Raw genomic sequence first — 17,435 nt, 5'->3', positions numbered from 1 at the left:
CCGTCTCAAAAAAAAAAAAAAGATAAAATAAGACAGAAAATATTGTGCTTTCAGGGATGCTTTAGACTATGTCTCCAAAGTTCTTGCGTGAGGCATTCATTTTCCTTTACTATCAGAGTGCTATGGGGGAAAAGTCAGGCAGAACTGATTCAGGGCCAGCTGTGTGGCCACTCATTTACAAACAGACAAAATAACAGCAGACTGGAAGAACAACAACCATTTTTATAAGAGTTCATTTTAAAAATATTCCACAATGATAAATTATTTGATTTAGCCTCATTCCTGTCAGATTACCTGCCTAAAACACTTTTCCGCCTTTCTTTCTATCTAAATTCCCTGAACCCAGCTCCAGCTCTGAATTCAATCAACCAAGATGCTCTCCCAAACAACTCTAGTCCAAAATGATGTCTCTCTTTGAAACTCACATTTCCTGACTACGCCATTTAAAAAATAAACTAATTTATTTTAACAGTAATATCTCATCATTGTTAAAAACAAGAAATAGGGGAAAATATAAAAAATATAAAAATTACCTGCAATAATCTCTATCTAGTAGTATTCTTAAGCTTCTTTGCATATTATTATACATTTGCATATACGCCTTGAGATTATATTGATTGCACAATATTGAATCCTGCTTTTTTTACCAAATGACAAACATTTCTCCCATCATTATAACAGTACATAACCTATAGTAATTGACATTTCCTGTGTTGTTTTTTGCCTGTTAACTCTATTGCATTCATGTAGTTGCTTATTTATTCTTCAAACATTCTTAGCCACTTACAATGTGCCATATGTTGTGCTTATGTGTGTTTTCTTTTCCATGCTAAATTAACTTCTGATGAATAGAGAAAAGATCTCCCCAATCTCTGAGTATAATCAAATGAGAAATGTTCAGTAATCAACTGAGCACGTTAATCAATTGAGAAATTTTTCATGCACGTCCCTGGGAAGAGATCACCAAACAGGCTTTGTGTGAGCAACGTGGCTGTTTATTTCACCTGGGTGCAGGCGGGCTGAGTCTGAAAAGAGAGTCAGCGAAGGGAGATAGGGGTGGGGCCGTTTTATAAGATTTGGGCAGGTAAAGGAAAATTACAGTCAAAGGGGCTTTGTTCTCTGGCGGGCAGAAGTGGAGGTCGCAAGGTGCTCAGTGGGGGAGGTTTTTGAGCCAGGATGAGCCAGGAAAAGGACTTTCACAAGGTAATGTCATCACTTAAGGCAAGGACCGGCCATTTACACTTCTTTTGTGGTGGAATGTCATCAGTAAAGGCGGGGCAGGGCATTTTCACTTCTTTTGTGATTCTTCAGTTACTTCAGGCCATCTGGGTGTATACATGCAAGTCACAGGGGATGCGATGGCTTGGCTTGGGCTCAGAGGCCTGACAAAATTAATTTATGAAAATTTCATTTATCCTCAACTTTTTGGAAATACTCTTACATCAAAGTACACCTCAAATTGTGTACACTGACTACTGATCACTTTTCGGTAGGTATAAAGTCCTTAAAAATTTTGTTTCAACTTTCCCTTTTAAGATTGGAATTTTGACCACAGTGTTCCACAGGAATAAAGTGAATCATCTGTGGCAAAATATGCTAGTCAAGAAGTGAGTTAGAATCTGTGCCAAGCGTTAAGACCTTGTGCACCCAGGTTCTGGGGCGGAGTAAAGAGGCAGGCTCCAAAGACATAGCTGTGTGTTGGACATGAGAATATTTGGAGGAATACAGGTAACGGATGATGCTGGGAAGTCCTGTGAAATGGAAGGAGAACGAAGATGAGGAATCTGGTGGCAGTAATAACCGGGGAACAGATGAGCTGGAGGGCCTCATCAAGAGGTCTGTCCCTTGGTAGCAGGACGCCATTCCCGGCCTTAAAAGGAGATGCTTCAGTACGGCTGGGGAAGCACGTGGATACCTTGTACTAAATCCACTACTGCAGCTCATTCTTAACTGTAAGTAGAAGAGGAGGACATGCTTTCTGAAGCTGACCCCTCCAAGATGACCAGTTCCTATTTCTGTCCCCTGCTACCACCATGGTGTAGAACAACAGAATCAAAAAAACATTTTTTCTGTTATGGGTGACCTGTACGTTTTCTAGAATGGAAGGAGACTCTTTATTTAGTAGCTCAACTCTGAGAACACTTTTTCTTTGGACAAAATTAAAAAAGGAAAAGGTCAAGTTAATCATTCATCTCTCTGTTTTCTACTAATGTCTCCATTTTCGCCATACTTTCTATGTCCTACATAGCAGCCATCACAGAGGGCAATAAACACTTCTAATGACCGTGTAATTTATATGGAATGCTGAAGGGGTGGGTTGGCCCTCCACACCTGTGGGTGTTTCTCGTTAGGTGGAACTAGAGACTTGGAAAAGAAAGAGACACAGAGACAAAGTATAGAGAAAGAAAAAAGGGGGCCCAGGGGACCGGCGTTCAGCATACGGAGGATCCACTGACCTCTGAGTTCCCTTAGTATTTATTGATCATTATTGGGTGTTTCTCGGAGAGGGGAATGTGGCAGGGTCATAGGATAATAGTGGAGAGAAGTTCAGCAGGTAAACACGTGAACAAAGGTCTTGGCATCATAAACAAGGTAAAGAATTAAGTGCTGTGCTTTAGATATGTATACACATAAACATCTCAATGCCTTAAAGAGCAGTATTGCTGCCCGCATGTCCCACCTCCAGCCCTAAGGCGGTTTTCCCCTAACTCAGTCGATGGAATATACAATCGGGTTTCACACGGAGACATTCCATTGCCCAGGGATGAGCAGGAGACAGATGCCTTCCTCTTGTCTCAACAGCAAGGAGGCGTTCCTTCCTCTTTTACTAATCTTCCTCAGCACAGACTCTTTACGGGTGTCGGGCTGGGGGAAGGTCAGGTCTTTCCCTTCCCATGAGGCCATATCTCAGGCTATCACATGGGGAAAAACCTTGGACAATACCTGGATTTCCTAGGCAAAGGTCCCTGCAGCCTTCTGCAGTGTTTTGTGTCCCTGGGTACTTGAGATTAGGGAGTGGTGATGACTCTTAACAAGCATGCTGCCTTCAAGCATTTGTTTAACAAGGCACATCTGCACAGCCCTTAATCCATTTAACCCTGAGTTGACACAGCACATGTTTCAGGAAGCACAGGGTTGGGGATAGGGTAACAGATCAACAGCATTTCAAGGCCGAAGAATTTTTCTTAGTACAGAACAAAATGGAGTCTCCTATGTCTACTTCTTTCTACACAGACACAGTAACAATCTGATCTTTCTTTTCCCCACATTTCCCCCTTTTCGACAAAACCGCCGTCATCATCATGGCTGTTTCTCGATGGTAACTGTCTCTTCGGAGCTGTTGGGTACACCTGCAGACTAACAACAGACAAAACAGGCACACAAGGAATAATATGAAATTTATAATCATAGTACTTCCGATGGTCTTAACCCACGTGACAGGGTTAAGATTTGCGAGGCCATCAGCAACTCCTGCAATTGCCTCAGTTCCTGGCACCAAATTTAAATGGGCTTTTGATGTTTCAAAAATTTGTTCCTTTAATTTGGAAATGTCTAAAGAGAGATTATCTTCTCTTCCCTGTAGATGGCATCTAACCATGTCCCAGTGATGCTCAGACTCATTATAAACTTGGGGTGTAATACAAAAATCTGACATATTCCAGTCACACTGTAACTGGAAACAATGTTCTAGGCTCATGAGCCTGTCTCCCATCCAAATGACAATTTGTCTAAGATCATTAATTTGGTTTGCCAATTTTTGATCAATACCAGATTGTGAATTCCATAATCTTGTAGAATTTTTTTGCCAATCATTAACAAAGTTTACTGACTGAACAGAAGAGTGCAATGCAACTCCTGCCATAGCAGCCGTAGCTGTGACTGCAATTAATCCCATAATCACTGTAATTAAAGTAAAAATGAATCTTTTGGATCTATTTAAAATGGCTTTTAATACTTCAGTCAAAATATGGACGGATGGCGAGGCCTCCCACGGTCGGTCCATGGACACAGAGATCCACACACCTTCTCTTGCCCTCACCAGTTGAATCAATGCAAGTAAAAAATCTGCAATTTTCACAGCTTATAGTTTGAGAGTCTGGTTTAATAACTATATTTCCTACAACTAGCATATAAGGGGGCTTTACACAGGTTTGGAAAGGAACTGTTAAACTGGAATTTAGGTTGATAGTATAAAATAGCTTACGATCTCTTGTTTCTAAAGTTTGATTTCTAGACCAAATTCTAATGCGGTATGAGGCCACAGTAAGCCTTCATAATTCTGGATGTTCAGGACCAGAAACAGGACTTATTATTTTTGGTCTTGGGGTAGAGATTCCTTTTTCTCCCCATTCCCAAGGGTAGAAAGACTGTAATTTTTTAGCTTATGTTTGTCTAAACTTTCTGTTAAGTCGCTATCAACAGCTGGACTCACTTGTGCACTGGGACACGACTGAGTTTGTCCTGTGCAATTGTGGTAGAATTGACCTCGAGGTGCCCAATCTATAAGAGTTCCGAATTCACTGTTTTGTAATATCACCGCACTATTGGCCACACATTCTTCCCAAACTAAAACTTCTGTATTTTTTGATCCTTTGGGAATTTCCTTGGGGCAAGGTTTCCCTTTAGGTCTAAATTTTAATGATCTTTGATAAGAAAAGTCTTGTAAATAATTTACCCGTGGCCTGAGTGACACCCCGCTTACCATGTGATAAGTGAATCTACTCATGGGACTGACAGTAGGTACTTCTACCAACCAGTTTTGGACTGCAAGCATTAAACATCCTGGTGATCTCCCTAGGCAGATAGGAGGATAATGATACCCAATGGAAATATTTATCATCATCCCTTCTTCCTCAGGTTTGGCAGGGCAATGATCATCTGTGGGGCCAGGTACCCATACACTATCATTAACATATACTTCAATAGGATTATCCATCCATGTGACTGGTGTTTCCATCTCTGCGGAGGCGCTTTTCTTTGCATCTCCGATGGGTTCATCGTAGAGCTTCAAATGTCTAGTGGGTATCCAAACAGGAAGCTGATTTTCTCCTGGTGAAACACAAGCAAAACCTCTCCCCCACGTCACCACCTTCCCTATTCCCCATGTCTTATTTTTATTATCTTTCCACCAAATCAGTTTTCCTTCATGTGGGCTGTTCTTTTTACCAGTAAAATGTTGCTCTGCAGAAGTAGTAGTCTGATTTCTATAAATGTTTAAAAAATGTAAAGTATAGAGTGCTAGATTAAGTTGCGTCTGAGGAGTGGTACATTCCTTACTGTCTCCCCCTTCTTTTTGCTTAACTAATTGAGTTTTGAGTGTTCTATTAGTTCTTTCAACTATGGCCTGTCTTTGGGAATTATAGGGAATTCCTGTTGTATGTGAAACTTTCCACTGATGTAAGAATTTTTGGAAAGCTTTACTACAGTATCCTGGTCCATTGTCAGTTTTGATTTTTTCTGGAACTCCCATTACAGCAAAACAAGATAATAAATGTTTTTTAACATGGGAAGTACTGTCTCAATTATCTGGCCCTAAACAATGTAAAATCACAGTACTTTGATACACTTCTGAGGCTGTGCCTACGCTGACAAGCCCTGTAACAGCCTTTAGTTTAAGCCAATTTTTGGGCCACTGATTTAAAGCAATGATAGAGACATCTGCTCCAGTGTCTACTAACCCTTCAAACTGTTTTCCTTGAATAATGGCCTTACACACAGGTCTGTTCTCTGAGACGTGACTTGCCCAATATGCAGCCTTTCCTGTTGGATCAGTGCTTCCAAATCCTCCTGTTCTTTTTATCTCACTATTTCCAACCTTAATATAAGGCAGGAGTAATAATTGCGCAATCCTGTCTCCTGGACTGGCACTCCAAGGAATTGAAGAGCTAATAACCAATTGAATTACGCCATTATAGTCTGAATCAACCACACCAGTATGAATTTGAACTCCCTTCAGACTTAGACTTGATCTACCTAAGATTAGTCCTACAGTCCCCTCAGGCAGTGGGCCATATACCCCTGTGGGGATTTTTTGTGGGGGCTCCCCTGGAAGCAGAGAGACTGCCTTTATAGTACATAAATCCACAGCTGCACTGCCGCTTGTGGCGGGGGACAATTGTTGTACTGTGGTAACTGGCTCATTGCCTGAGGCACTTGGGACAGTGGGGGTTGTTGTCCCTGAAAACCCTGAGGAACAAAGGGCTGAACTGGGAATGCCCCAGTTTGTTGCGGGGCCTGAGGCTGGCCCCTTTGCTCATTTTCCCGACAATGGTTGCCCATTTCTATCAAATTTAGAACGACATTGACTAGCCCAGTGTTTTCCTTTTTTACATCTTGGACATAAGTCAGGTGGCTCTTTTTTATTTGAGACTGGGCAATTCTTTTTTAGATGACCAGTTTGATCACAATTATAACATTTCCCTCCAAATGTTCTAACTTGTCCTCCTAAAGCAACTCCTGTTATTGTGGAATAAAGTTTAGAAAATATCCAAAGCTTATCAGCCTGTAAATTCTGGGTAGTTCAGTTGTCTACCATGCTGTTAATTAAATGAAAACATCCTGTTATTTCAGGGTCCTTCCTTGACAAAGTACTATACAGCTGAAGAACATCTCGAATACAATTTTGGTGGGAAAGGAGCCAATTGATTTCAACAGAATCAGATCTGAGCTTCATAAAGTCTTTGAAGTGACTTCACAGAGATGCAGACATGTGCGCTTGAAGATGCTGCCCCTTCCCCGGTACCTAGCAAAGCTCCTGCCTCTTTGTGTGCATCACTGTGAAACCCCCACCCTTCTGCCTCGTGCTAAACGCACACAATATCTAGTCAGGGGAAAAGACTGCATTTAGGAGACAGAAAATAGTTTGGATTACTTAAAGGAATAAGGTGTTGCCTGGAATTTCTGGTTTGTAAGGTGGTCATTGTTCTTTTTTAAAATATTTGTAATATGGAATGGGCTCAGTAAGAAGAGCTTGGAAAATGCAGAAAGTTATGAAAAATAAGTCACTTATAATTATGCTACCTACTGATAACCACTCCTAATATTTTGATTCATTTTCTGCCTATCTTCTTTCACATATGTGTTTTTTTACATATGTACTTTTTCCCCCTTAGTTTGTTTCCTTTTATTTTATAGAGCAGAACTCTAGTCTTTTAAACAGTTTAGAGTGAAATATATACTATATCAGTTTTTACGTTCTCTAGGGAGAAAAATTAATTTACTAGAAAGGCATGAAATGATCATGGGAAGAGTGGTTAAGACTACTCAAGAGAAATATTTGGAAAATAAGCTTTCGATATTTTCTTTCTTTCTTTTTTTTTTTTTTTTTTTGAGATGGAGTCTGGCCCTGTCTCCCAGGCTGGAGTGCAGTGGCGTGATCTCGGCTCACTGCAAGCTCCGCCTCCCGGGTTGACACCATTTTCCTGCCTCAGCCTCCTGAGTAGTTGGGACTACCAGTAGATGGGACTACAGGCACCTGCCAACACGCCCAGCTAATTTTTTTGTATTTTTAGTAGAGACGGGGTTTCACCATGTTAGCCAGGATGGTCTGGATCTCCTGACCTCGTGATCCACCCGCCTCGGCCTCCCAAAGTGCTGGGATTACAGGCATGAGCCACCGCGCCTGGCCGCTTTCGATATTTTCTAAACTTTAATTCAAAAGCACTTTGTGCTATGTTCTATATAAAAAACATAATAAAAATTGAAATGAAAGAATAATTGTTATTATAAAAGTACTAGCTTGCTTTTGTATGGATTCAGAATATACTAAATTAACTTTTTAAAGCACAACTTTTAAAAAATGTATCAAAATAATAAACGTGTTCTGATATTTTTAAAATAAGTGACCTTGTGTTCTTTAACCAGTCCACATCTTTAGAGAACAAAAATGTGTTATGATATTATGGGCCATGCTAATGACCTCTAGAAAACATCAGAATATTTCTGGATATTTAATAATAGCTTTATATATGATTAATGCTCATTTCTATGTAATTCTGTTTAATAGTTGCTTTAAAGGTGAATTTTGCCACATTTACTTTGACAGCAATATAAGGAGTGAGATAGACATGAACCTGAATTTCAATTTAAAATCATGGAAGAGAGGGAAAAAAAACCAGCTTAAGAAAAATCAACTGATAAACTGCAAGAAAAAAATGCAACTTACATCACAAAAGCTAATTGCTTTATTATTTAGAGAGTACTTAAAAATTAAAGACCAAACTTCTCTCCACCCAACAAAAATGGGCAAAGGACATACAGCTAGGTCACCAAGAAAGAAGGGCAAATAGGTGGTGAGTATATGTAAAGATACTTGATAGGACTTTTGCTTAGTTGGATCTTTAGCAAATCTCTTTTATTTCTTGGGATTTTGAAGAAGTAATTTTTGAAGGAGGACTAGAAACTAAGTGATTGGGAATTGGCCTTTTTAGAATTAAAATTTCCCATTACAAGAAAAAGAAATCCTGTGTTCTTTTTTTTTTTCCAGAATGGAGTAGGTCAGTGAGCAATGTGATTAATAAATATTTCAATGCCTGTGACTTTTGATTTGTTTTGGAGACAGGGTCTTGCTCTGTTACCCAGGCTGGAGTGCAGTGGTGCTATCTAGGCTTACTGCAACCTCACCTGTCACTTTTTAATTGCAAGAAAGCCGAAAGGTTTTTTTCCTATTATATCAGTTATAATGAGAAATACTGTATATACTAACTATGAGTAAAATACTATATTGCCTAACTTGTATTATTAAGCAATTCTGCTAACCTGTGACCTTACATTTTCATCTGAAAAGCAGGGGCTGGACACCAATTGCCCTGTGAAGCTATTGCTAGTCCTAACATTCTTTGTTTTGTTTGCTTTTTTGGCACACTTAAGTGTGTACTATGAAGTTTATGATGCTTAAATGAAATTTTCTGTCTCTACCATTATAATGAGAAAGGAATAAAATACTTTATTTTGCAAATCTACTTATGGAATATAGTTCTGTACCTGATTGTTTTCATAATCCCTGTGTTGATGGGTAATGCCACAGACATACTCTTGATGGTAACAGGAAAGAAAATCAGACACAGCTAAACATAAAGGTCAGTTGGCTGGCAGGTGCTTAGCAGGTGTAAATAGAGGCCCATTCATGCTGCTACACTTGCTCCTGAAAAGCATAATGTAAATACAGTATACTAATTAGGAAGCAAAGAACCATCTAACATGGTTCTTTTTTTTTTTTTTTGAGATAAAGTCTTGCTCTGTCACCAGGCTGGAGTGCAGTGGCGCGATCTTGACTCACTGCAACCTCCGCCTCCCAGGTTCAAGCAATTCGCCTGCCTCAGCCTCCTGAGTAGCTGGAACTACAGGTGTGCGCCACCACGGCCAGCTAATTTTTTGTATTTTAGTACAGACGGGGTTTCACCATGTTGGCCAGGACGGTCTAGATCTCCTGACCTCGTGATCTGCCCACCTCGGCCTCCCAAAGTGCTGGGATTACAGGCATGAGCCACCACGCCCAGCCCTAACATCAAATTTTAAAAGAGTTGGCCACAGTTTAATGACATCCCTGCACACCAGCCTCCACCCATACTGCCCTTCATAAGCCCCTTAAAGGAGATCCCATAGTTCTAAACCGGGTCCACAAACACACATATCCTCATTCTCTCCTTTTCTTCTCTTTGGCAGTTTGACAAAATCTTTAGGGGGAATTGGAGGAAACATTAATCTCCTAAATCAACTTCATTCAAAGCTTTGGCTTCAAGTTCTACCCGTTACGGCCTCAGGAAGTTCATTGTCGACATTGAACTCAGTCACTAAAATGACCTCAAGGCTAAGGGATAGACCACAGTTCCACTTCACAAGTAAGCTTGCAACACCTGATTTAGGAAAGTTTGCTGTGCAGACAGTTGTAGCTCATCCCTTTTACAGACCGATCTCGATTTGTTTCCTAGGGTCTAAAATTATTTAAATCAAAATCTCTCAGAAATTTCTGGACATTTAATAAATTCATGCTGGAGGAGAACTGGCAGAGACATGTTAAATGCACTTGACCACAAGAACCATTTATTTCATCCAATATTTACCAGCTATTCATTGTACACCTACTATAGATTTTGGCACTGGAGATATTATAAGAAAACTCTAACCCTGACTTATGGAACTTATCCCAAAAAATAGGAAACAAGGCTCAGAACCATTCAAATGAAGCTTCAGTTAACTCAAATAAAAATTAGTTTTATAAATTTAATGTGAAAGTCTTCGAGTATATTAAGAATGGCTTGATTAACCCCAGGGATAGAAATTTTACTGATTGAAAGAAAGTTTCAATAAAATACCGATCTTGGAATCTAATCTGACACCTGAAACTAGGAAATCAAACACTAGCCATATTTTTTCTTCTATTCTTTATAATAATTTTTCTCATGAGAAAAAGGTATCTTTCTTCCAAGCCTGAAAATAAATGGAGAATTTTTAATATCTATTGATGTGGAGAAAAATAAATAGACTATCTGCTTTCACAAATAAGTGCTGGCATTGAGCCACAGAACATGTCTGTCATATCGCTCTTTCACACCATACATTAACAGGAATAATAATTTCCCCTCATTGAGTTTCCTATTTACTATCCCCTTAATTATACCTCCTTTAATTACTGTCATAGAGTGTCTGAATTTTATAATCGAAGATACTAAGATGTTTATTTGATATACCACCAGACTCAATGTCTTGTATTCTTTGCCAAAAATTTGAAAATTTTTGGAAAGAGGAAATTCCGTGGTTTGGTGAACCCAGAAAGTCTTCAGTACATTCAGTTATAGAACTATATTAAATACATTTAAACTCTATAATTCCATAAGACCCATTTTAGGTTTATACACTAAGCATCCAGTTCCTCACCATCCTCTCATACAAACCCTGTGTAATACAAGTTCTACTCCCATAATTCTATGAACAAAACAACAATTGATACATAGGTTTGATTTTTAAAATACATTTTCTTTACCTTATTCTAAATGTAACATAGGGTCAACATAGAAAAAGAAAACTGAAAAGCACAAGGAAAGTGAAATATCTATAATCTTATCAACCACTGTTAATTTTGTTGTGTTCCAAATTAGTGTATGTATATATATATATAGCACTTTTGTTTTAATAAAAGGACTGCCAAAAGGCACATGCCAATTTGGACTCTGCTTTTTCCACTTACAATGATATCATAGTTTCTCATATTTGGTATTCTTTTGCAATACTTGCTGCATAGAATTCCATCACACAAAGGTAACTACCAGAAATTCCTTATTACTTTTGCTAGACACTTAGGGTTTACATTTTTTTCAAAAATTATGAATCTTTGATCACAGCTCTGATGATTTCTCTGGGAACTGAGAGCCTAACACAAGTCATGTCCACTTTAAGACTTTTAACATTCTGAAAAGTTATGTTACAAACAGAGTGCTGGTCCCCCTGCAACACGTTCACTCACATTGGCTGAAGTTTTAATTCTTTGCCAATCTGAGGGGAAGAGATGTCAACTTTGTTTGCTCTTTTAATGCCAGTCATGTTCCCCTTTTTTTTCCTTTTACCAGTCATACTGGCTTACTCAGAACCCTACCAATCAATCCTGCTCATTCTTAATTTTCCAACATTGTTCCTGAGATTGTTTCACCAGAAAAGTTCTCCCCCTTATCCACTTCGCCTAACAATTTCTACCCATCCGAATCCTCCTGCATTTATTGCTTCCAGGAATTTGGCACTTAGGACACCCTTGTCCTTACATTGTTCATGCATGTATATTTCGTCTTCAATAAAACATTTAGTTGCTCAAGGGCAAGGGTCCCATAGAGTCTCAATATGCTAACGGCCTGGTGTTGCTTAATAATTTAGATTCTGACGGGTCCTCTCCAGGGAGGGGAGCAAAGGGCAAATTATCTTAGGGGCTGGGAGTGCAGAAGCCAAACCTTTGAGACTGTGAAAACAAGACGGCGCCGAGACGATTTAGTAGCAGGCATTCAAGCAAGAAAAACTCAAATATTGTTCCCAATAATGCCTGACTAATGCCAAATACCAAGTAAGGGCCCAGGCAGTCCTGACAGCCTGCAGTGCCGCAGGATAAAACTAACCCTGAGGGGTGCTAGCCCACGATAACCCCCTGCCAGGGCTCTGGACACGCCCTGTCTCCTCGAAGGCCAACGGGCTGCCCCTGCGCGCCGAGGCCCCGCTCCGCGGCCCGCCGATTGGCCCCAGCCGCCCCGGCGCTAAGACTCAATTTCACCCTACGCGCCCAGGCCACGCCCACCTGTCATGCGGCCCTGGAAACTTTGTGAGTTTGGGGATTGTTGTGGACTCAGAAGGGACTTCCCTGCTCGGCTGGCTTTCGGTTTCTCTGCTCACCTCCGGCTAAATTACGGGGTCTCCCGCGCCGCTCATGGCGCCTCCCGTCCGTCTCGAGCGTCCCTTTCCTTCCCGGCGCTTTCCTGGGTTGCTTCTGGCGGCGCTGGTGTTGCTGCTGTCCTCCTTCTCCGGTAGGACCCCGGGGTGGATTCGCGTGTCCGCGGCGAGGCTAGAGCTCTGCTCAGTCAGTCGGGCAGGAGGCGCGGGGCGAAGCTCACTGCACGTCGTGCCTGCTTGGGATAGAGAGCGAGGCCAGGGTTCTCCGAGGGGTGCCGTGCTCAGATCCCGGGGGTATGTGGCGGGGGATGCGGGAACCACGGAGAAGCTTGTTTGGTGGCGTCGTGTGCGCGGCCGACATTTACGCAGGATCTGGCTGCGTTCCCAAGAGAAGCGTGAATCGTGTTTTCGGGATTGAGCCCAGTCAGCAAGGGGAGGGCTTACTGGGCGCCCCAGGTGAGGGCTTGCTCTGGAGTGCACAGGTGCGTGGGATTGTTGCTAGAGCCCGTGCTGTGCCCGTGGTGAGAGTTTGCCCTGTGTTCCCTTGGTGCCTTGGTGAGTAGGGTGTTCATTAGGGCTTGGACAGTACCGGCGGTAAGGGTTGCAGTGCGTCTGCTGTGCCCCATGGGCTGGACTGGCCTAGGCTGGGCTGGGCGAGCAGGGGCCTGGCCAGGTGTTGCTGGGAGCGTGCTGTGCGCAAGTGGCCTGTGTGCGGAGTTCACTGTGGGCAAGACAGTTCACTGTTTGCTTTGAATGGAGCGAGCGCGGACTCTGGGGCTAGGGAGGGCATGTTGAGTGAGAGCAGGCTCTCAGTGCCTGGGGTTAGAGAGGTGGTAAGGGCGCACCATGCTTTTAGTGCCTTCTGTGAACAGTGTCCGTGTTGCCTGAGATCGTATTGGTCTTGAATTTTAAGTGGCTGCTTTTTTGGGGGGTGGGTGGGCCATCGAGTCATCTTCCTGTTGCCAACCAATATAGACTATCTGATTCCATTGCCTAGTGGCTTTTTGACATTGTTTTCCTTCTTTTCATTAGTTTGAGTCATATTTGAGAGATGTGAAGCAACCTAAAAAACACTGGTAGCCAAACCTAGTGAGAAATTAGTATCCTAACAAAGGAAGGCAGATAATGTTAATCTTGTTTTCCCCTACAGCTCATAAACTGAAGCTTAAGGCCTATCCCATTGTTTTGTATTTCATTGAATGGAATCAATATTTTTAAAAATGCATGCTAGGCCAGGCCCAGTTGCTCACACCTGTGATCCCAGCACTTTGGGAGGCCCAAGTTGGGTGATTGCTTAAGCCCAGGAGTTCAAGATCAGCCTGGACAACATGTCAAAACCCCATGTCTACAAAAAATAAAAAAATTAGATGGGCATGGTGGTGTATGCCCGTGGTCCCAACTACTCCAGAGGCTGAGGTGGGAGGATCGCTTGAGCCCAGGAGGAGAAGACTGCAGTGAGCCGTGATCATGCCACTGCACTCCAGCCTGGATGACAGTGTGAGACCCTGTCTCAAAAAAAAAAAAAAGCCAAAAAATACATGCTTAAATACAGGCTTATTGTGCAAAATGAACAAAATAAAAGGACAACTGTTTTTAATATTTTGGTATATCTCCTTCTGACTTTATTGTGTTTCATGTGTATCTATGTCCAAATTATATTTAGGATCTTATTCCATGTACAGATTGTAAGTTGCGTTTCTTCTCTTAGGAACATTCATTCAACGAATATGGGTCTTGTATGTCTGGTGCTGTTACACTGGTAGGTAATAACAGACAATTCCTATTTTCTTTATCCTTTTTTTACTATTTGTTTACACACACTTACATGCAGGAAGATAAGCAGGGACTTTGTTTTGCTCATTGTTAAGTGCTTAGTGCGGGAACACAGTAGGCAATCAACAGATGTTTGCTAAAATGTATTGGGAGTGGCAGACATTAACCAAAACATAATAGTAACAAATATATTAACCAGGGAAGTGTTCTGGAGGAAAGGAGTATAATTTTCTGACAGCATTTAACAAATGACTGGAGGGAGGGAAGGCTTTGCTTCTCATCAAACAGACAAAACTCTGCCACTTTGGGGTATCTGTGCTTGCTGTTCCCTCAGTCCTGGAACATTCTCCCCATGACCTGCTGCATAAATGGGCTCTTTCTTCTGCAAACTCAGCTGGAATGTTACCGCTTCAGAGACCTTCTTGGAAACCCCCAACTCAGGTTGAACACATACAACCCAGTTCAAGTCCCTCTTGTAATCACCCTTTTAAAGTGATCTTTTCTGTTCTCTGTCTCTCCCCATCAGAATGCAGGAATCTTCTGTCTTCCCCCATTTGTGGTTCCAAAAGCCCCATTTGTTTGCTTCTGTATGAACACTAACTCAGTATCCATATAGACATCTGTTAAATATCAGAAAATTAAATATACTATTTGGCTGGGGCTTAGAGCCTAGGAAAAAGTCCCTCCTGCCTCCAGGAGGAAGGTTCTTTAAAGAGCTATGCTCAGGATGGTCTTTCTGTTGTACCTAAAAAGCTAGGGCAGCAGCAGCTGAGGGCCAGAAAGGATCTGTCTCCCCTGTTTATGTTGACTCTGCAGGGCTTCCAGTACTTCAGTCTTGCATCTCACTGATCATTAAAACGTTCATTTTGAAGGAGGGTGATGGGATTAGGGAGCAGTGGTGTTAAGAAGAAAACGAAAGGACTTTTTTTTCTTTTTAAAGATTAATGTTTAGAATAGGCTTAGTACTAGAAGTACATACAGGCTGGGCATCATAAGGAGAGCCCACCTCTACAGAATATTAAAAACAAAAAATTAGCCAGGTGTGATGTTGCACGCCTGTGGTCCCAGCTACTTGGGAGGCTGAAGGGCGTGAGGGGGGAGGATCACTGGAGCCCCCGTGGTCAAGGCTGCAGTGAGCCCTAATCATACCACTGCACTCCAGCTTGGGTGACAGAGTGAGACCCCGTCTCAAACACACACACACACACACACACACACACACACACAGAAAAAAAAAAAACCTAGAAGTTGAAGAAGATAATGAAAGCAATTTGAAATAGAGGAACATAGAATTATAAAATGAATAGGGTGCAACATGGAAGATAACAAAACTAAAAATGAAGAGAAGGAAAAACAAGGTTAAGTTTGAGGTTGATAGGGTTAAATCAAGACAGGTATGAAACCTAGAGAAAGTAAAAATGAGAACTCACGATGCTAGGCAGAGAGAATACATGAATTAAAATAAACATTCAATTTTTGGAGCAACTCACTCTCACAAAGATAAGGTTTTGTAAGCAGGTGGTGCTGTGCATGGGAGACTTGCCCTCTCAAAGGTAGTTGCCAAATGGTTCGAGATAGCAGAAGGAAACATGTGTCAAATTTCAGGCCAGTCTCATTCATTCCTCCAGAAGAGGAGCTGCTTTTTTGGACAAAACCCCCGATCTCCTGTTGTGTGTGGTCTCTTCTGCCTATTTCAGGTGTTTTCCTTATTTCCAATGAAAGAAGCCAAGACCAATAAGTTCTTATTGCTTCTTAGTTTCCTCACTCAGCATACTACAATGCAAAAAGAGCAGTCCATATCTGGTCACCTGCCAGGATACCAGAAGACTAGGAGATAGGCCGCACAAGAAATGGCTAAATCTTTCTCCATTGTTCTGTAGAATGATTATTTTCAATATGAAATTGATTACAATATATTCTTCACATTGTTTTGTGTTTGACAGCAGTGGACTTTGAGTACCAAATTTTTTTCGAATAGCTACTATGAGGGACATTGTGCTGGGTGTTGTGGCCACATGGATGAATGGAGTCGGCCATGTTAACTATTAAACTCAAAAGCACGTGATAATTACCTGAGAGATCCATGCAGGGGAGAGTCCAGGGGAAGGTGACTGATCACTGCTTCCCAGGGGGAGGCAGAAAATGCTTCCTGGAGGAGATGATGGGTGGATTAAAGAAGACAAGAGTTGAGCAGGAGTTGTAGCTACCAGCCAGGGAGGAAGGGTATTCAGAGCAGAGGAAGCAAGGTGAGCAAAGGCACCAAGATGTGACACTGCTGGACTGCCAGGCTATTCAGTGTGGCAGAGTAGGGTAAGGAGACAAGAAAGAAGGGAGAGGAATAAATCACAGGGTGAACAATTCTGAAAAGCAACAGGCTTGTCAGGAATAAACAATCACCATCATAAACTCAGACTTTGATATTATTCCCTGTCCTTTTAGGGCAGCTTGAGCCCTTTTGTTTGACTTAGCACAGCGTGACTCCAAACTAGGGTTGTTTTAATTTCCCCAGACACAGTAGCAGGCAATTTCTTGAGGACCTAATTGCAGATAGAGTTTGTCGGTGTCAGCATGTGGGAGCTCCAGATGAATGGCAGTAATGGGAAGCAGTTGGGTAGTGGTTCAGCAGTGTGGCCTGGGAACCTAGTTGACTGGCCTGCCTCCTGGGTCTGCCACCTAACTGGAATGTATTCTTGGGTTCTGATTGTGATGGGATTTAAAAGTCTGTAAGCTATGTTAGGAAGCCTTAGACATTATCCTGAGGTCATTGGAGAGCCATCGAAAGGTATCTGTCTTGGAAAAGCCTTGATTACTCTGTCATATAAATACTGCTCTGGTAATGTGAAAAATGAATTGAATGAAAGGTGGCAAGATAGGTATGGAGACCTATTTGGTTATGTCGTGGTAATCCAGATAAGAAATGATAGTGGCTTGAATGAAAAGTAAAGGATACAACTACATAGAATAAATGGGCATTTCAGTTGTGGAAACATAACTTGTTTGGTGTGTGTGTGTGTGTATGTGTATGTGTGTGTAGAGTCAGAAGTGGCTCTTGGGCCTCCCTTTGTTGTTTGAGATAGAGTGACACATTCCAAGTAGAGCTGTGTGGGGAGGCAATTGAATATGTAGTTTTGGCACCCCAGCTAGAGATCTGGGATGGAGAGATACCCAGCTAGGAGGCAGCTGGTTATCAGTGGTAATGAAGTCACAGAAGTGTATATATTCTCCCAGGGGGACCTGCAGAATGGAATCACAGGAAGTCCTCCTACAGACTCATCAGGGATATTACCTTGGTATGA

The 17,435-nt window shown here is 41.7% G+C and overlaps 2 protein-coding genes across 6 annotated transcripts in view; both read left to right on the top strand.

The window, feature by feature from the left end:
* The window catches only part of CR1 (complement C3b/C4b receptor 1 (Knops blood group)), a 129,374-nt gene extending 119,496 nt beyond the window's left edge, over positions 1 to 9,878 (top strand). Inside the window, exon 39 of the mRNA XM_034945705.3 lies at positions 6,571 to 9,878. Coding sequence (XP_034801596.3) covers positions 6,571 to 6,583 — 13 coding nt within the window. The 3' untranslated portion in view covers positions 6,584 to 9,878. The remainder of the gene's footprint in view (positions 1 to 6,570) is intronic.
* Positions 9,879 to 12,077: 2,199 nt separating this feature from the next.
* Positions 12,078 to 17,435, top strand: part of CR1L (complement C3b/C4b receptor 1 like) — a 93,965-nt gene continuing 88,607 nt past the window's right edge. For 2 of the 5 annotated variants that reach the window (XM_055108707.2, XM_055108721.2), the window contains exons 1-2: positions 12,306 to 12,500; positions 14,075 to 14,125. In XM_055108707.2, coding sequence (XP_054964682.1) covers positions 12,404 to 12,500; positions 14,075 to 14,125 — 148 coding nt within the window. In that variant the 5' untranslated portion in view covers positions 12,306 to 12,403. The other 3 variants (XM_055108711.2, XM_055108733.2, XM_055108732.2) reach the window with 2 other exon arrangements.

Source organism: Pan paniscus, chromosome 1 (assembly GCF_029289425.2).
Source record: "Pan paniscus chromosome 1, NHGRI_mPanPan1-v2.0_pri, whole genome shotgun sequence".
In the NCBI taxonomy this organism is placed as follows: domain Eukaryota; kingdom Metazoa; phylum Chordata; class Mammalia; order Primates; family Hominidae; genus Pan; species Pan paniscus.
Note: the sequence above shows the minus strand (reverse complement) of the source record. Positions and strands in the feature narration are given on the sequence as shown.